Below are 19,655 nucleotides of genomic sequence, written 5' to 3' on the forward strand. Positions count from 1 at the left end.
TCCTAGGAATTCATTAAGTGTTGTTCACTTCCCCATCTTCTCCCCAAATGTGTTGCAGGCACTGCTTTAGTGGATCACTGGGCAACATTAAATGGAATTGCTGCCATGTTGTTTTAGAGTAACTTTGTTCATCCTTCTGATAAACTGCTGTAAGAGGTTTCTTGGAAAGAAGGTCATTGCCACAAATCCTGAATGAATGAAGCAGCATTAGTGGCAACAAAGTTCCTGACAGTTTTTCAGTGTACACTGACCATATTTTGTGACATGCAATTTTTTGAGACATGTAATACATACATGGATGGGAAAGCACAGGTCTCCAGTTCTGGAGCTGGATTTCCAAGCCAGAGATCTAATAGTCAGGTGTTGGTATATTGAGTAATTTCACTGAATTAAGTAGTTAGTGAAAAAGTAACGTATAAACATTGGCACAACGCTTGCTTTTATCCCCTGGAACGGCCCCAATGCTGCAAAAATTATTTACAAATCAGCATAAATGCTTTAAAGGCCTCTTCTGCCAGCTAAGTTAAACAGCAGGCAACTGCATACTTAAAACATGAGTTTCTAGTTCAATCACAGGGAGATTTTCCCAGGGCCAGGGCTAGGAACACTGATGACACTGTGCTCCAAAGATGATCTCTGCCCTCTTTTTTTTCTCTTCCTTAACCTTATGTAGGAAAAACCTTTCCCTCCTTGTTGCTTATTCATTTTATTTTTCAACCACACATGTGGCCCTAGGAGTGCTATTACTGCAACCTTGTCCTTTTCAGAGTTGATGCACACATTATCTGAATTTTTTAAAAGGATGGACTGTTAAAGGGTGGGTCACAAAGCTGCACGAGAGAAAAGCACACTGTGAAAGAAACGAAAGCAAATGTGCACAGGTTCACTTCTAGCAACACTCACACAGTAATACAAAAGAAATATTCACCTTTGGGGCTAAAAAGCTAGATTCTGCAAAAGTTTGTATTTAAAAGATGAGTTATTTCTTGCAGTCTCACTTGAGACATTTAGTATTAATATATCAGGAACTAGTCTGAGGTATAAATGATTTTGCACAAGAGTGATAGTGACTTTAAAAAGTTATTCTCGTTAAATTCACATCAAGATTTTATATGTTTTTAGTAATGTTATTGGCTCTTCCCATAAATTTAAGAGCAAACCCATTCAGTGGTTCACAAACAGCATAACATAAACTGTTTAATTGGATTTGAACAAGATATAAGAGCCTCCAGAAGACTGAACTGCATCCGCTTTTTTTAACCGTCAGAGAAACCAGCCACCAGTGAGATGCAAAAGCAATCTGATCTGACCTTATCTGCCAGCAGTTCCGGCAGTGACAAACGCAATTAGCTAAGTTAAAGATTTTAGCCTAGACAGCAGTTACCTCCTTTCAAGCTAAACAGACTCAGTTACCTAGACAGAAGATAAAGAAAGAAGCTACACTGAGGGGAAAAGGCAAAGTTGTCCTTTGGAAACACATGGAAGTCTTTAGAAGTATTTTTGATCCTTGTGTCTAGGTTTACAGTAAATTCACTCCGTGGTAGAAGATTGGAAGGAATCTTCCAAGCCAGAGCTACATTTTTATTGAGATTTCTGGGACACCTTCAGTTAAGTTGGCTGCATGAGAAGCAGTGAGCTGGCTCTTGTTCTGCTACACCACGCAGGCTATGCAGGAACTGCAACCACATCCTGAAGATGATTCCCCATCAAGGTGGTCCCCATAGGTAAAGGGAACAGCAAGCAATGTGGCAGACATCACACACCTAGGAGAAGAAAAATCTGGCTAGAACTTAATCAGATCTTATGCTGACACTGCCATTTCAGTTACCCTGCTTCAGATCAAACTTACAGTCTTCCATTGCAGGCAATCATATTTCACAATCCCTTCTGGTAACAGATTAAAATTTTCTTCTACAGTTAATTGTGGTTGTTGCTCTGTTAATTTCCTTTTAGTTTTTAATTTATTCTGGCCAGTGACAAGTACTTTGAGAGAGATCAATAGAAGGCTTAAGGGAGGAAGCAACTCATGCTGCTCACCATGATGATATACATCTGATTGTTTCCAGCTTTTATCTTATTTGAACCGTGGCTCAGCATGCAAATTTTCAATGAAACAAGTATCAGGTACTCGATGAGATATATCAAAACAAACAAACAAACAAAAACCCACAAGAGTCTATACAGATGTCTCAGTTTTGTAACAGACAGCATCATAGAACGGTTTTATCCTTAAAGGTCATCCAGTCCAACTCTCCTGCAACGAACAGGGACACCTCCAGCTCCATCAGGTGCCTGACCTTGGGTGTCTCCAGGGATGGGGCATCCACCTCTCTGGAAAACCAGTTCCTGCTTCTCACCACCCTTATTGTAATAAATTTCTTCCTTATATTCGCTCTAAATCTTTTAGTTTGAAACCATTTCCGCTTGTCCTATCACCACAGGCTCTGCTAAAGAGTCTGTCCTCCTCCTTCTTACAGCTTTAGATAGAGAGGTCTCTCCCAGGTCTCCCTGGAGCCTTCTCTTCTTGGGGCAGAACAGCCCCAGCTCTCAGCCTGTCCTCATAGGGAAAGCATTCTATCCCCAGGAATCTTTTTGCGGCCCTAAGACATGAGCTCTCAAAATATTTTTAATAACTAAGCTTGCCTTTCCAAGCAAATGCACGCCTTCTCAGCTCCTCCACACTCCTGTTACGTATCTCAAAACCAAGCTCGGGCCACGAGGCTGCCCCCCAGGCTCGAGCTTCAACGAACTCCAGCTCAGGGCGGCGTCCCAGGGCCGCTGCTGAGGCCGTTAACTGCCTTTGAGAGCCCTCAAGGCCTTCGGCAACTCTGCACCTGCAGGAGGCGGCACTACCCACACATTAAAAGGAAAGCAGGCGCCCTCTAATCCGCCGTACTCCCTCCCCGCCAGCAGCGCCCCTTTGCAGCGCTGTGGTGGTGTGGCTGTGGAGGACGAGGCGTGTGGCCGCCATGTCTCGCTCGCAGCGCTCTCGCAGCCCTTACTATTTCTTCGTGCGTGAGCATCTGCCCCTGCTGCGGCAGCGCGGCCTGCCCGTGAGCCGAGTGAGCGATGGCATTCCTCACCTCAGCCAGGAGTGGGCGGTGAGGGGAGAGGGCTGTTGTTCAGGGGAGAGGGCTGTTGTTCAGGGGAGAGGGCTGTTGTTCAGGGGAGAGGGCTGTTGTTCAGGGGAGAGGGCTGTTGTTCAGGGGAGAGGGCTGTTGTTCAGGGGAGAGGGCTGTTGTTCAGGGGAGAGGGCTGTTGTTCAGGGGAGAGGGCTGTTGTTCAGGGGAGAGGGCTGTTGTTCAGGGGAGAGGGCTGTTGTTCAGGGGAGAGGGCTGTTGTTCAGGGGAGAGGGCTTGGGGAGAATGGAGGGCGGCCTCAGGGGAAGACCTCTGTGGGATGGCAGCGCCTTTGGGTGCTGAGGGAGCGTGTGCTCGTGGGGTGCCCTGCGTTGAAGCCAAACGGCTTTGTGAGGGAGTTATGTGAGAATTGACAGACTCCGTTTGGAAGCAAGGAAACGTTGATTTGTGGGGTTGCTGAAGGGAGAGGTACAGAGGCATTGATGGTTCTCTTTGCTTCAAGCTGCTGACAAAGGAGGAGAAGATGGTCTATGCAGAGAAGGCTCTGAAGTGGAAGGAAAAGAAATCCTTGCAAGCTGCAGCCAAGGAGGTAAAGGTGCAGGAAGGAGCAAGTGGTGTTTGCATCAATGGGGCTAATTGCTCATTCTGAGTACTGTAAACTGATAATTATCAGCCCTTGTCAGGCAGAGACAATTATCTGGAATGTGAATGTGGATGTTACTCACACTTTATGCCTAGATTGCATCGTGTAAGCCTCTGAGGTTTCTGGGCATCTGCCCAAATCTTTTTGCTGCCCTAAGAGCTCACTGTTCGTGTATGGATGTGCAGGACTTTATTAATAGAACTGCAACTCCCTCTTGGTCTCATAGCCACAGAAAAGTCTAGTTACTCAGGGATTTATCAGCTCAGATGAATACCTATCCTAATCAAAGGCAAATGAGCGTTTTGAGGTTTCTTTATCAAAGTTGTGGGAATTGTTGAAGATTTCAGTCTGAAAACTTCCTTCTATGCATCATTAAGTTGAACAAAACAATTTTTTTTAATACTTCTATTACACTTCAGAAGCTTAGCTGAAATTCCTTCCAACTGTGTGTTGATTGAGGTACTAAGATAACCGTTCTCTGTTAGTATTCTTGCCTTAGCCTTCAAGTCTTCAGGCACTTGTATACACACTAAGAATTTGTTCCACTTAGCCATAATGAGCAGTGGACATCCTGTCTTTCTTTGGTAAGAGGTGATGAATTTCATTAGAGTTAGTTGATGGAGTTTTCTCATCTTTTCTAGGGCCCTAAGAATCCAGTACCTGCTCACGTGACTACAGAGACGTACAGAGTGACATCTCTTCTTGATGCCTCTGCTATATCATGGATGAGTGATCAGGGTACAGTGATCTTACAGTAGCCGGTGCTGTTAGATAAAAGCTTGCCTTCTAAAGATATTCTGTGTTGTACCCGTACGAAGATAGTTTTCATTTTGGCAGTAGTTGCCTTTGTCAGATGTGTGCTTGTTCTTAGTGATGGTGTAGGCCCACGAAGACCTTTCCTCGTGTAGTTGGTGCAAATGCTCCTCTGCATCCCTTGAAATAATTCCACTACCTGTTTTTCTTTTAGCTTAATGGGTGTATTGTTACTAATACATTACTTACAGTTCCCTCAGGGCTTTTTGCTCTGACATTTGTGATTTACAAGGCCTAATCCAAGTTTGGGATAATAGAATGTTCGTACTGAGATCCAAGGGCAAGAAGCTCAAACTAATCTAACACCTATATAATATAAATGATATAAATGGGTAAGTACTTGGTCAGTACCTGTGGGACATCCTGGCTAGTTTCCACGTGTCTTGAAAAGCAAGCTTTTTACCATCTGTACCTTGTCTTCCAATGGATGTTTGGATTAGAATTAAGTAACAAACATGTTTTATTGTGGAAAATGATAGATGGTGACACTTGCAATAGAAGTTAAACAGCCAGTTAATAGAAGCTGTATCTGTGCTGTTTGGTCAAGTTTCTGCTCAAGCCTTTTACCTAACTAGTCTCTTGAACATGTCATAGTTATGCAGGCTCAGAAAATAGCAGCTCTGTTGAAAAAGTGTAATATCTGTTAGCTTTCTCACTGCCAGAATCTATGCTCAGCTGTTGCTATAATGTAAACTTGATCAGGTTGATGATGGTGACTTGAGCTGGCATAACTGATCTTTCAGCTGAGTCCGAGATGCGTTTTATGATCTTGCTCCTTAATATTTCTCAGTGAAAGTCTTGCGTGGTTGCCCATACCGGATTCATTTTTTTTCTTTGTGAAAAGAGCTCCACTCAGGAGGTCTGTCTTCCTTTCCCACTGCAGCTTGTGGAAATCAAGATCCATGTAAAGTAGTGCCAGAACTTAAGCTTGGGACAGGTGGTGCTGAGTATCATAGAATCTAGCCTACTACATCATTTCAGTAGAACAAATAAGGTTTTTGTTTACTTGTTTTGATGAGGGGCACAGTGTAAGGGTGGGTACTATCTTTAACTTCAGAAACAGCATTATGTAGCGTTTGTGACTGTTAGTTAAAGTATTGTTTGGTCATTCAAAACCAATAGAAGATACTTTATTTTCTAATTTTAATTAAAGTAACAAAATTATATCTCTTTTTTTCCTTTCAGCTGTGGTTGCAGACATCTTCTATTTCCTGGACATCTACAGTCACGGCAAGCTGCCGTCCCACTGTGATCAGCGCTTCCTCCCTTGTGAAATCGGGTGTGTCAAGTACTCCCTGAAGGAGGGCATAATGGCTGACTTCCATCACTTCATAGATGCAGGTGATTTCCAAGGAAGGGGGGTAGCCTGGAAGTAGTTCATCTTGCTCTGGGTTGAGAGGGAAGTTTTCTAGTGCCAGTTGCTGCTGTGCTCATTAGATTTCTGATATTAAGATAGGTTTCTTTCTTTAGCTACAAGCGATTAGACTTCTACTTTAAATAACTGAGCATTGCTGTTTTCTGCTTGCTTTTGAACATCTACTTAAGTACTTGGTCTGCATGAAGCTTTGTAGAGGGCAGAATAAATCCAAAGGGCACTTCTGATGTTTGTGCTTTATTTCGTGCTGAGGAATGTTTGTTCTGGGCTTAACTTATAAATGCAATGCAATATACTCTTCAAATGAATGCAACTGAAAATATTTGTTTTCAAGAATAGTTGTGGTAGTTGTACAAGGCCACAGGGGAAGGTGAAGCTGCTCCTTTGTATAAATAAAAATCTGCTGCCTATTTCAGAGTTAAGGATCTGTCACTGTGGTGATGGATGACGGTTGTTTCTTTTTCTCCCATTCCTCGTGTTTTTCTGCAGAAGTACCACCACTTGGTTTTCGGTATCACTGCCAGGCTGCTAGTGAGTATCAGTGGAGGAGAAGAAGAGTGCTATGCAAGGCTTTACAGTTTTGGATTCTGCTTATCTGTTCTATATCCAGTTGTTTTGTAAGTCTCACCTGGAAGCTTCCCCTTCTGGGGACTTCCTGTCATCTTTTGAAGAGCAAGGGGTGAGAGGACAGCTTGCTGCAGTCACCTTGCTTATTTCTTGTACCCTCAAACAGCAGAGCTCTTCACTGCTGTGTTTCCCTCGTGACTCTTAAGCAGTGTTTATAGATTGTCTCTTTCCGTTAGTACAATTACTCCCCTTGTGTGCACAGGGAACAAACTTGGCTTATGTTATCCTACGTCAAGTATTTAGATAATGACCTCTCAAAAGGGGTAGATGTGCATGCATCTGCTCACAGCCCAGATTGCTAGCCTTTTTCAGGAAATAAGGTTTTCGTAGCTTCAATTACACATCTTCTCTGTAGGGAAAGAGAGGCATTGTTTTTAAGTATAGATGTATATACATCAAATTACAGAGGAGGGCAGATGGTGGTTTAAGAAACAAAATTTCTCATAAATTAAAATTTTATCCTCTTCACCTTTTGCTAGGTGATGCCACTCATAAGATTCCTCTGTCTGGATTTTGTCTTTCGCGTACTTGCTACCCAGTTGTCATACGTGAACTTCTTAAGTTTGCCCAGCCAGCTGGAGGTGCTTGTCCTCGTTTTTACTGCAAGGTATGATCAGGGTGTAAGGGAACTGTTGAACCACTGATCACCTGAGGTGAGCAGTGAGGCAGCTGTGGGAGCACAGGTGAAGGCAGTGCACCTGTATGACTGGAAGGGGTGGTGTCTGACTCCACCTCTCCCGGACCCCATTTAAGGGCTGACCACCATCAGGGAAGGATCTCTTGTTGCAAGAGATCCCTCCCTTGTGGAGTTTCTTTTGCGAGCTTCAATCTTTGGAAACAGCTGAGTGTTTCTCTTCTTATCAATTGTCTGTTTAGAAGGATTATCCAGAAGATAAAGTATACAATCTCTTTTGACTAACTATACCATTTGGTATTAGTAATTTGTCTTAACCTACACAAGGTCAAAGTAAGGCACTCAAAATCAAAACCTGAGTTCTCTTCCAGTGGGTAATCAAGGAGAGACTTTGCTCTAATGCGCATTCTGTGTGCAAATGAGTGATGGGGGAGGTTGGGACGATGACACACTCAAAGTTTTCTTCCATTATAGAAAGAAATTACCTTACATAAGTTTGGCAGTTGAAACCTGTTTTTTTTGTTTCCAGCTTTTTGCAGGAACTAAAAATGATATGGAACCTAAATAAGCAAGCTTCCTTTTTTGTTCTTTTTCCTTCCACACCTAGCCACACATACAAACCCCTGCTCTGTTAGAGAAAGAAGCTAACCTTTCCAGAAATGAGCGACACAATTTCTGCCTACTTATTCACAGCCTGCGTGTCTGGCTCTGTCTATTGATGAGCATTTCAGACTGTTCTGACACTGTTTGGAATTTTTAAGATTGTACTTAACTTGAGTGTACTGGATAATAGTTGGGTAATCTCGCTTCTCTGAGGATGTTTTTACACTTTAATGACTTTTCACGTGAGAATGCTGTACATCTTATTTTTGCTGAATTGCTGATGAGTGAAATAAAACACTGAGGTTCAGAGGAATTTAAGCATCGTGCCAACTATATATAATTTTTTTTATTCCCCTTGAGCCTAGTGCTAGTTAACTCATAAAAGGAGTGGAGGATCTAGATCTTGGGCTCCATATATAAATACAAGTGCTGTGCATGGAGGGAAAATAACATACAGCAGTTAGTAGAGATGGCTGTAGTATGAGTTAACAGTTAACTTGTCTCCATGTATTAGCCCAGAATTTCTCCTGAGATTTGGTTGGAAGACTGCCTTGGTATTTGATTCCTCTTCAAGGTAATTTTCCGGGAGGTTGTATATAAACATGGACTTTTGTTTTGGGAATGATTTTTTTTAAGTGCAGCCTGAGGTCTTGCAGATATTAAATTATATACTGTACTTATTATGTTCTTGAATGTGACTGAGATTTTCTTTTTCTAGTCTGATGGCAGATTCCGAATCAGCTGGTGTCTTGAACGAATGGCTAGTGTAGCAGGTGGGAAAACAGTTGTTTTTGGCTTTTGTTTCTCCAAGAAAGGAGGGTTATCTGATCATGGACTGCTGTATTTGTCAGAAGGAGTTCAGGTCTCAGGAGTTTCATAAAAGCTGATACTGATAGCTAGAACTGTTGCGTGTGCTTCTTCTCTCCCTCCCCATAAATGCTGCATGGTTAGTCAGCTAACCGGCTAATGAGCAGATGAAGAGTACAACCAGAAAAAGGTGCAGAAGCAGTGAGATTACTGAGAAGGTGAGTGTAGGGGAACAGATGGGGGAACTAGCAGCTTCTGAGGAAAGATGGCCTGTAGGTAGGATATAGTGGAGTAAACTGAGAGAGTATAGGACCTGCCTTGATAAAATGCCAGATATTATTAATATCAGTGGCAGAATAATTTGTTGAGGTTTACGTGACTGTAGGGATAGAAGAAGATGAAGAGTGAACAAAGGCTGGCTGAAAAGAGTGGATGTTATGCTGATGTGGATTTCCTCTGGGCTATAGGTGTTCGGAGATCTCTGGAGCTTCTTACTGTAGAAGACCTGGTAATAAAACTGCACCAGAAGGAATGCCAAAAGGAGCCATCCAACGCTTGGGTGTTTAGAGAGCTAAATGTTGTCCTGTGGGATTTTTCCAGTAATACCAGGTATGTTGGTTTCTTTTTCTGTGGAAATGGGTATTGTTCTGATGTGTCTGGGTGCCTTAAGTGCAGCTTGTGCACAGCTAGGCTAAATTCTTCAGGAAACCATCTCATCAAAAGATTTCTTATCACAGCGTGGCTAAAACAGGAGATGTGCGTTGCTATCTTTCAAAAAAAAAAAAAAAAAAAAGACCGGTGTCTCTAATGCTGAGTCTGGAGCTTGATTTAAAGGACAGTTAAAAAAAGAAAATATATTGTGATACTTGAAGTCATAGAAGTGAGGAGATTCAGAGCCTTGAGAAGCTGGATTTTAGTATGTACCTCACACTGCAACTGTGATGATGAGCTAGATGTGCTTTCTAGTGGCAGAAAACAAGCTCAAGAGTCAAGTTACATCTCACACTTTCCTGAAGGAATTCTTTTTATAATGCTAGAATGCATGTATTTCATAGGATTGTTTTTCTTCTTTTCCTTACATGTCTTGAACAGTAATGTTTTTACTACTTTTGGATCCTTGTGTTCTATTATATAGTACCTAGAGGCATTGCAGAATACTTAGCACTGATACAGTTAACAGTGGAGAAAAGCTGAAGTATGCTTCTGTTATAAAGAAGAATTAATAATTTGATCTTAATTCTATTGAATTTTTTGTCTACTAGCACTTATCCCTGAAAATCTGCTTATGCTATGGACATCTAGATCACTGAGTAATCACTGCTGTTTCTTTCCTTCTGAAAGAAACTACTACTTCACAGTAGAGGAAAGCATTAAAGAGAACGGAGGAAAAAAAAGTACTTCATAACATTTGCAGAATGAAACGGGGATGGTTGTATTAAGAGGGATTTTCGTTGTAGTGGGAAACTTAAAGATAATCAGAATTTAATGGGGTTTCCTTTTGTCTCTGCCACAGTGTCTGGAAGGTTGCTGGTTAAGTGCAGTTCTCAACTCTACATAAGTCATCTAGATCTGTTAGTAAATGTTGGTCATCTGTGTAATTTTAAATGGATGATCACTGAGACAAAAGATAACCTTTGATGTTTGCTCCTGTTCCTTCTGATCAGGCCAACTGTTCGCGTTGATTAAAGATGTAGATACTTAGACAGTAAACCTCCGTTTCATTTTATGTAGGTGCAAGTGGCATGAAGAGAATGATATACTTTACTGTGCTTTGGCATCCTGTAAGAAAATGGCGTGAGTATTTCACAGGAGTTATCTGCAGTGTGATGGCATTTCATTTTGTTACACACGCTTTTTGGCCCCGATTGCTTTGAGCACGGTGATTCTGAATCTTGAGTTTTATTTATTTCTTGCACTTCCAGGACTTCATTCTATTTTCACTTTAGTTTTTGTATTAATACTGTAAAGCAGTATGCTGCTGTAGCAGTTTGGTATAACGTGATGTCTATGATAATATCCATCACTTGGTCATCACTACCTTCGCTATTGGAGAGCTGAAAGAAATGTTCTTTGTTCAAATTCAGTGTTTGTCTTCAGAGGTTTACTAAGCTTCAGTTCGATGGGAAATTCTCAGTATATTTTAGTCCATCTCTAGAAATTTGTATACTGTTTTACATATAATGTAGATACGCAAGCTTCTCTTTTTTAGGTTGAGGGAAGGACAAATAGTTGGGAAAGAAATGCAGTTTAAGATCTCAGTCAATAGTAGTAATATTATTTGAGAGAAATAGTAATTAATTTTTTATTAAAAAAAACAACCAGTATTAAGCAAATTTCCAGTGATGGATTTAATGCTTATGAGTGGTTACATTTGACAGCATGGGGAAGTGACTGTGTTAATTTGATAGAATATGCTGGTGAACTTGGAAGCATTCAGGGTTGTTAGCTGCTTTGACAATATCCTTTTGCCCTCTGTCATCTCTGCGTCTTGATCTGTGGTGGCCTTGTCAGTTGAAGATCTAAGAATGCTGTGTTTCTGTATATAAGCATTACAACCCTATTAACAAAGCTTTTCTTGATTTCTTTATTTCCCTGGTCAAGTTATTGCATCAGTAGATCTTTCGCTGGTTCGTATGGAGTCTCACTGACAGCTGCTCACCTGCCTCTTGAAGACTTGTATTTCCGCTTCAGTCACAATCTGAGGCAACTGATACTGGATGCTGCACGTTTTCAGGTCAGGTTCTTCAAATTGTTTTCCTGTGTTATTTCAAGTTAACTCAAGTCTTCTAGACAGAACACACTTGGTAATTTCGGGTTAGCCATCTTCTGTTTTGGATGCTTTTTTTTTTTGAGGAATACTTGGTAGACTGAGAAAAGGAAAATAATCTCTAGCTGGGCAGTTTCTTGTGGTGTGTTATTTATTACTACTACTCCCAGGTATCACAAATAGTTACGCATGCCACTTTAGAGAAGACTTCTTATTTTGAATGCTTATTTCTTTCTGCAGGAAATGAAGGCCAGGGGTTCTGGAAGGGGTAAATGCATCCTTTCTCCAAGTCGAGTTCAAGATCTTGTCCCTTCTAGATGTGAGTTCGAGATTTCCTCATTTGTAAAGGGAAAGAGAGTATTTAAACATAATCCAGTTGCAGCTTTTTCAAATTTCTGGGCTCAGAAGTTACTGTCTGTCAGCAGCATAGAACTCAGCTCTGCGTGAGCTAGGTTTGTGCAGATATCATTGAATTTCTCTAGATGAAATAACTACACTGTTACTGGACCAAAAACTGCGGTCAGTAGGTCTATACAAAATCAGATTTTTCTCATGAATGCTGCTGTTTTATAACACCTTATTGTTTTGTCATATTTACTTCTTTCTTGCATGTTTAGATGCTTTGAGGCAGGGCAACCTTTAAAATACCATCTCTCTTCTGGAGTTGTACCATTTGACTCTGCACATACTTCTTGCAAGTATTTTGTTACTCCTGGATTTATAAAAAAAAAACTTTGCTCCAAGTCCTCTTCTTGGAGCTAAAATCTTTCTAATATAAAGTATGTGCACTTGATTCATTTGTGCAATATGTGGCTAACCTTCAAAATGGAACAGAATAAGGTTTGCAAGACAAATAACTGTAAGAACTCTGAGTTTGCACCTTATGTTTTTGCGTGGATAACACACACTGAATTAAATGCTGAAACTGTTCTAAATATAAATCATGAGATCTTACATGGACTTGGTGGTTATGGAGGGCAGAACCTGTTTCTCACTTTTCCTGTTAGAAATACTGAACACATTCCACTCCACAGCATATAAAAGAAAATTCCATTAGTTTATGCAAGCTTCAAGGATTTATTTCATTTGTAAACTATTTCATTAGGTGATTCTTCACTCCTTTTGAAGATGTCTTCTTATGGAACAGGTATCACACGCGGAAGAGGAGTCACTCGATGGCTGGAAAATACACGTGACCTGAGCATATCTTTCAGCCACTGAAAATCTTCTTTACATCTCTATCTCTTTCTTTTTCTTAAGGAAATAAACTGCTGTCTGTCTGGAGAAAATGTTGGTTGTCTTTTCATCTTACGTGCAACTTTTGATTGTTCAAGTTCTTGTTGAAATGATGAAACTGTTACTTACTGGACTTAGAGAAGATCTACTGGAAGATGTTTTGAAGTTGTGTCCTCTCTAAAAAGAAATGCTATGGTAGTTCTGTTTCTTAATGGATGGAGTGCAAATTCAAGAGTGATTAGCAACATCATTGAATTAGAAATTCTTTAGTGGCCACTCCAGCTTTAAACAAGTGCTGCTTTATTTTTTTTCTTTAGTAACCCCCTTCACCTCATCTGTATATGGAAGATAAAATTTCAGTGTAACTCTCTACAAATGGAGAGAGCAGTGGAGGTATGACAGGATGCACTGGAGAGTATACAGTGTCATGGTCTCAAAGGATTGCTCAGAATTGGTTTCTTCCACCCACTGAGAACTCGAGTAGTCATTCGATGCAAAAAAGCAGATATTCTATGAAAAAGTGTGGTGACAGTTTGTCAAACGGTTTACGGGCAGGTTCGGCCCGGTTCTGTGACGATTGGTGCGGGGGACCCACGCCCCAGGGAAGGGGGAAAGGGAAAAGGGAGATGGGCCTAGGAACAAAACAGCGGCAGCGATCTGAGGAGGAAAGCTAATTTACTAAATAAGATATCGGAAAGCAAAATAACACAATGTAATACAATATAATTGGAATTAAAGCTAATAAATCAAATAAAATGAGCAAGAGAGAGTGTCCGATAAACCGAAGGCCTTACGCTAACGCTGAAGGCGGACGGCAGCGAGCACCCACTGCTGAGTCGATCCCAAAAGGAAAGAGAGTGTCCCGTGACCGCAGACAGTTTTTATCTTTCCCTCTGAGCGTAAACACGTAAGAACGCAAAGCATCGCAAAGTCCTCTGGGGAATGGAGTTGTTCTTCTCTTCTGAGACAGGTATACCTGGAACTATCGCTGATCCACGGAGCTGGAGCATTAACTCTTTAACTCTAAATGCACTACATGATGTTACGATGTGGAATACCAGTACCAAAAATCATAAAACCATGACATTCCACCCCTTATTCCACATCACTACATCATGTTTGATATATATGTATAGAAGAACAGTGATTAACATGCATTATATACACACACACACAACATATATAAGTATATACATGGAATTACCGACTGCACTCGCCCAACATCAAATTCCCTTGTGGTACACACTGAACATCCCCATTCTTCTGCATCACCCACCAAGTGGACCCAGGTCCCTGAGCAAAAACAGTTCCACGGAGAGGTTTGCCCTTTCCAGAAGCTGGAAGGACCCAAACTGCTTTTCCCAACATGTTCTTTACATGTACTACAGGGACCTTATCTCCCTCTACAGTAGGTAGAGATCTGGATTGGGCAGGACCATCACGATTGATGGATCCTCGAGTGTTGACCAACCAGGTGGCTTCTGCCAAATGCTTCTCCCAGTGCTTAAATGTTCCGCCACCCATTGCTTTCAATGTGGTTTTTAACAACCCATTGTACCTTTCAATTTTACCAGAAGCTGGTGCGTGATAGGGGATATGATAAATCCATTCAATACCATGATCTTTGGCCCAAGTATTTACAAGAGAATTTTTGAAATGAGTTCCATTATCGGACTCAATTCTTTCTGGAGTGCCATGTCGCCACAGGACTTGTTTCTCGAGCCCTAAGATGGTGTTTCGGGCGGTAGCATGGGGTACTGCATATGTTTCAAGCCACCCAGTGGTTGCTTCCACCATGGTGAGCACGTAACGCTTACCATCGCGAGTTCGTGGCAAGGTGATATAATCAACCTGCCACGCCTCCCCATATTTATACTTTTGCCATCGCCCTTCTTCCCAAAGAGGTTTCATTCTCTTGGCTTGTTTAATTGTGGCGCACGTATCACAGTCATGGATAACCTGTGCAATAGCATCCATAGTTAAGTCCACCCCTCGGTCTCTAGCCCATTTATATGTTGCATCTCTTCCTTGATGGCCAGAGGTCTCATGGGCCCAGCGAGCTAAAAATAATTCACTCTTGTGTCGCCAGTCCAAGTCTGCTTGAGCCACCTTAACTTTGGCAGCTCGATCTACCTGATGGTTATTTTGTTGTTCCTCAGTTGCCCGGCTCTTAGGAACATGAGCATCTACATGGCGCACCTTTACAACCATATTCTTTATTCGGGCAGCAATGTCTCTCCACAGTTCAGCAGCCCAAATAGGTTTACCCCTCCGTTGCCAACCATTTTGTTCCCGTTGCTGTAACCACCCCCATAAAGCATTTGCCACCATCCATGAGTCAGTGTAAAGATAAAGCACTGGCCACCTCTCTCGTTCAGCAATATCTAAGGCCAGCTGGACAGCCTTTACCTCTGCAAATTGACTTGGTTCTCCTTTTCCTTCAGTGGCCTCAGCAACTCGTCGTGTGGGGCTCCACACAGCAGATTTCCATCTGCGGTGCTTACCCACAATGCGACAGGATCCATCTGTGAACAGGGCATATCTCTTTTCATTGTCTGGTAGTTCATTATATGGCGGGGCCTCTTTGGCACGTGATACCTCCTCTGCTGGTATTGTTCCAAACTTTTTACCTTCAGGCCAGTCCGTGATCACTTCTAGGATTCCTGGATGACTAAGGTTCCCCATCCGAGCTCGCTGTGTAATCAGCGCAATCCACTTACTCCAAGTGGCATCAGTAGCATGATGGGTAGAGGGAACCTTTCCTTTGAACATCCAGTTCAGCACTGGCAGTCGAGGTGCCAGGAGGAGCTGCGTTTCAGTACCGATTACTTCGGAAAGCAGCTCGAACCCCCTCGTACGCGGCTAAGATCTCCTTCTCAGTTGGAGTGTAGCGCTCCTCAGACCCCCTGTACGCCCGACTCCAGAATCCAAGGGGTCGGCCTCGGGTCTCTCCAGGAGCTCTTTGCCACAAACTCCAAGTGGGACCTTCCTTTCCAGCAGCAGTGTAGAGGATGTTCTTTACATCCTGTCCCGTCCGCACTGGCCCCAGGGCCACGGCACGGGCTATCTCCTGCTTAATTTGCTCAAAAGCCTGCTGCTGCTCAGGGCCCCACACAAAATCATTCTTCTTCCGCGTCACCCGATAGAGAGGGCTCACAATGAGACTGTAGTTTGGAACATGCATTCTCCAAAAGTCCACTACACCCAAAAAAGCTTGGGTCTCTGTCTTACTGGTGGGTGGAGACATGGCAGTGATTTTGTTAATCACATCTGTAGGGATGTGACGACGTCCATCTTGCCACTTTATACCTAGGAACTGAATTTCCTGTGCAGGCCCTTTCACTTTGCTTCGCTTGATAGCAAAGCCAGCTCGCAGAAGGATCTGGATTATTCTCTCTCCTTTCTCAAAAACTTCTCCTGCTGTATTGCCCCACACAATGATATCATCAATGTATTGTAAGCGCTCAGGAGCACCGCCCTGTTCCAATGCAGTTTGGACCAACCCATGGCAAATGGTTGGGCTGTGCTTCCACCCCTGGGGCAAACGGTTCCAGGTGTACTGAACGCCCCTCCAGGTGAAGGCAAACTGTGGCCTGCATTCTGTGGCCAAAGGAATTGAGAAGAAGGCATTAGCAGTGTCAGTGGTGGCATACCACTTGGCTGCTTTTGACTCCAGTTCGTACTGGAGTTGTAGCATGTCTGGCACAGCAGCACTCAGTGGGGGTGTGACTTCATTCAGGCCACGGTAATCTACCGTCAGCCTCCGTTCTCCACTGGCTTTACGCACCGGCCATATGGGGCTGTTAAAAGGTGAGTGAGTTTTGCTGATCACTCCCTGGCTCTCTAGCTGACGAATCAAATTATGAATGGGGAGCAAGGAATCCCTGTTGGTTCGGTACTGCCGTCTGTGCACCGTTTTTGTAGCAATCGGTACCTGTTGCTCCTCCACTTGGAGCAACCCCACAACAGACGGATCTTCTGATAGGCCAGGCAAAGCAGACAGCTGCTTAACGTTGTCTGCGTCCACAGCAGCTATTCCAAAGGCCCATTGATACCCTTTGGGATCCTTAAAATATCCCCTTTTGAGGTAATCAATACCAAGTATACATGGAGCCCCTGGGCCAGTCACAATAGGATGTTTTTGACAGTCTTTACCAGTGAGGCTTATTTCAGCCTCCAACATGGTTAACTCTTGGGAACCCCCAGTCACCCCAGAAATATAGATTATGAGAATGAGAAGGCTGCCTGATATCCTTGCAAAGCTGTTCTGTCCTGAAAAGGTCTCAGAAAGCATGAGAAGTGTAACAGTGGATGGAAGGCAAATATATTGCACCTATCTGCCGAAAGACAGTCTGGGGAACCATAAACTGATAAATTCCCGTGCTTCTTGGAAAGATCGTGGCTTGAGCCCTCTTGGAACACATTTTTTTGGGTATGTGAAGTAGGAGGAGAAGAGTGGCAGCGGTCAGCGTGGATTTGCCAAGCCAAAATCATGCCTCACCATCCCACTTGCCTTCCTTGATAGATTTGTGAGTGAAACAAGTATAACAGTGGCCATTTGCCTTGACTTTGGCTTGCTGGATTGTTGAAATGGACTTCTTTTTTTCCTTTGTACACTTCATTACACACGAAATAACTCCTAGATTTCCGAGGTACTATTAGAAGGAGGAAAAAATAATATATAAATATCTTAGCAAGATTTCTTTCAGCAAGCGTACTATTAATGATTTATCAGAATAATACTGTTCTGTTCTTCCCAGTTTGGCGAACAGATCTTGGTAGTCCTGCAGATGGGAAAATGGTTTGTGAGCACTTAAAATCTGGTGTTCTGTTGTTGCTTTCTTTTTCATGCACAGATAAAGCATATGCGTGTGTATTCTTCCGTCTGAAAGCTGAACATAACCAAATAGAAATATACTATTGACTGTCTGGAGTGCCACTCCATTTCTGCTCAGTTCCCATCTTGCGAGGGGTGTGAGTATCAACGTTAGGTATGTATACATTAATTCCTAGGAATTCATTAAGTGTTGTTCACTTCCCCATCTTCTCCCCAAATGTGTTGCAGGCACTGCTTTAGTGGATCACTGGGCAACATTAAATGGAATTGCTGCCATGTTGTTTTAGAGTAACTTTGTTCATCCTTCTGATAAACTGCTGTAAGAGGTTTCTTGGAAAGAAGGTCATTGCCACAAATCCTGAATGAATGAAGCAGCATTAGTGGCAACAAAGTTCCTGACAGTTTTTCAGTGTACACTGACCATATTTTGTGACATGCAATTTTTTGAGACATGTAATACATACATGGATGGGAAAGCACAGGTCTCCAGTTCTGGAGCTGGATTTCCAAGCCAGAGATCTAATAGTCAGGTGTTGGTATATTGAGTAATTTCACTGAATTAAGTAGTTAGTGAAAAAGTAACGTATAAACATTGGCACAACGCTTGCTTTTATCCCCTGGAACGGCCCCAATGCTGCAAAAATTATTTACAAATCAGCATAAATGCTTTAAAGGCCTCTTCTGCCAGCTAAGTTAAACAGCAGGCAACTGCATACTTAAAACATGAGTTTCTAGTTCAATCACAGGGAGATTTTCCCAGGGCCAGGGCTAGGAACACTGATGACACTGTGCTCCAAAGATGATCTCTGCCCTCTTTTTTTTCTCTTCCTTAACCTTATGTAGGAAAAACCTTTCCCTCCTTGTTGCTTATTCATTTTATTTTTCAACCACACATGTGGCCCTAGGAGTGCTATTACTGCAACCTTGTCCTTTTCAGAGTTGATGCACACATTATCTGAATTTTTTAAAAGGATGGACTGTTAAAGGGTGGGTCACAAAGCTGCACGAGAGAAAAGCACACTGTGAAAGAAACGAAAGCAAATGTGCACAGGTTCACTTCTAGCAACACTCACACAGTAATACAAAAGAAATATTCACCTTTGGGGCTAAAAAGCTAGATTCTGCAAAAGTTTGTATTTAAAAGATGAGTTATTTCTTGCAGTCTCACTTGAGACATTTAGTATTAATATATCAGGAACTAGTCTGAGGTATAAATGATTTTGCACAAGAGTGATAGTGACTTTAAAAAGTTATTCTCGTTAAATTCACATCAAGATTTTATATGTTTTTAGTAATGTTATTGGCTCTTCCCATAAATTTAAGAGCAAACCCATTCAGTGGTTCACAAACAGCATAACATAAACTGTTTAATTGGATTTGAACAAGATATAAGAGCCTCCAGAAGACTGAACTGCATCCGCTTTTTTTAACCGTCAGAGAAACCAGCCACCAGTGAGATGCAAAAGCAATCTGATCTGACCTTATCTGCCAGCAGTTCCGGCAGTGACAAACGCAATTAGCTAAGTTAAAGATTTTAGCCTAGACAGCAGTTACCTCCTTTCAAGCTAAACAGACTCAGTTACCTAGACAGAAGATAAAGAAAGAAGCTACACTGAGGGGAAAAGGCAAAGTTGTCCTTTGGAAACACATGGAAGTCTTTAGAAGTATTTTTGATCCTTGTGTCTAGGTTTACAGTAAATTCACTCCGTGGTAGAAGATTGGAAGGAATCTTCCAAGCCAGAGCTACATTTTTATTGAGATTTCTGGGACACCTTCAGTTAAGTTGGCTGCATGAGAAGCAGTGAGCTGGCTCTTGTTCTGCTACACCACGCAGGCTATGCAGGAACTGCAACCACATCCTGAAGATGATTCCCCATCAAGGTGGTCCCCATAGGTAAAGGGAACAGCAAGCAATGTGGCAGACATCACACACCTAGGAGAAGAAAAATCTGGCTAGAACTTAATCAGATCTTATGCTGACACTGCCATTTCAGTTACCCTGCTTCAGATCAAACTTACAGTCTTCCATTGCAGGCAATCATATTTCACAATCCCTTCTGGTAACAGATTAAAATTTTCTTCTACAGTTAATTGTGGTTGTTGCTCTGTTAATTTCCTTTTAGTTTTTAATTTATTCTGGCCAGTGACAAGTACTTTGAGAGAGATCAATAGAAGGCTTAAGGGAGGAAGCAACTCATGCTGCTCACCATGATGATATACATCTGATTGTTTC

At 42.2% G+C, this 19,655-nt stretch overlaps 1 protein-coding gene across 1 annotated transcript; it reads left to right on the top strand.

The window, feature by feature from the left end:
- The first annotated feature begins 2,969 nt into the window (after positions 1 to 2,969).
- LOC136053338 (protein maelstrom homolog) lies at positions 2,970 to 12,570 on the top strand. Its single transcript, XM_065744101.1, has 12 exons — positions 2,970 to 3,101; positions 3,583 to 3,669; positions 4,365 to 4,461; positions 5,722 to 5,877; positions 6,401 to 6,442; positions 7,018 to 7,145; positions 8,494 to 8,548; positions 9,050 to 9,191; positions 10,314 to 10,376; positions 11,184 to 11,316; positions 11,590 to 11,668; positions 12,455 to 12,570. The coding sequence occupies exons 1-12, from the start codon at positions 2,970 to 2,972 to the stop codon at positions 12,568 to 12,570; spliced, it is 1,230 nt and encodes a 409-aa protein (XP_065600173.1).
- The last annotated feature ends 7,085 nt before the right edge of the window (positions 12,571 to 19,655 follow it).

This window comes from Cyrtonyx montezumae, unplaced genomic scaffold (assembly GCF_038088225.1).
Source record: "Cyrtonyx montezumae isolate F1298 unplaced genomic scaffold, pur_monq_1.0 scaffold_3, whole genome shotgun sequence".
NCBI classification, from domain to species: Eukaryota; Metazoa; Chordata; class Aves; order Galliformes; family Odontophoridae; genus Cyrtonyx; species Cyrtonyx montezumae.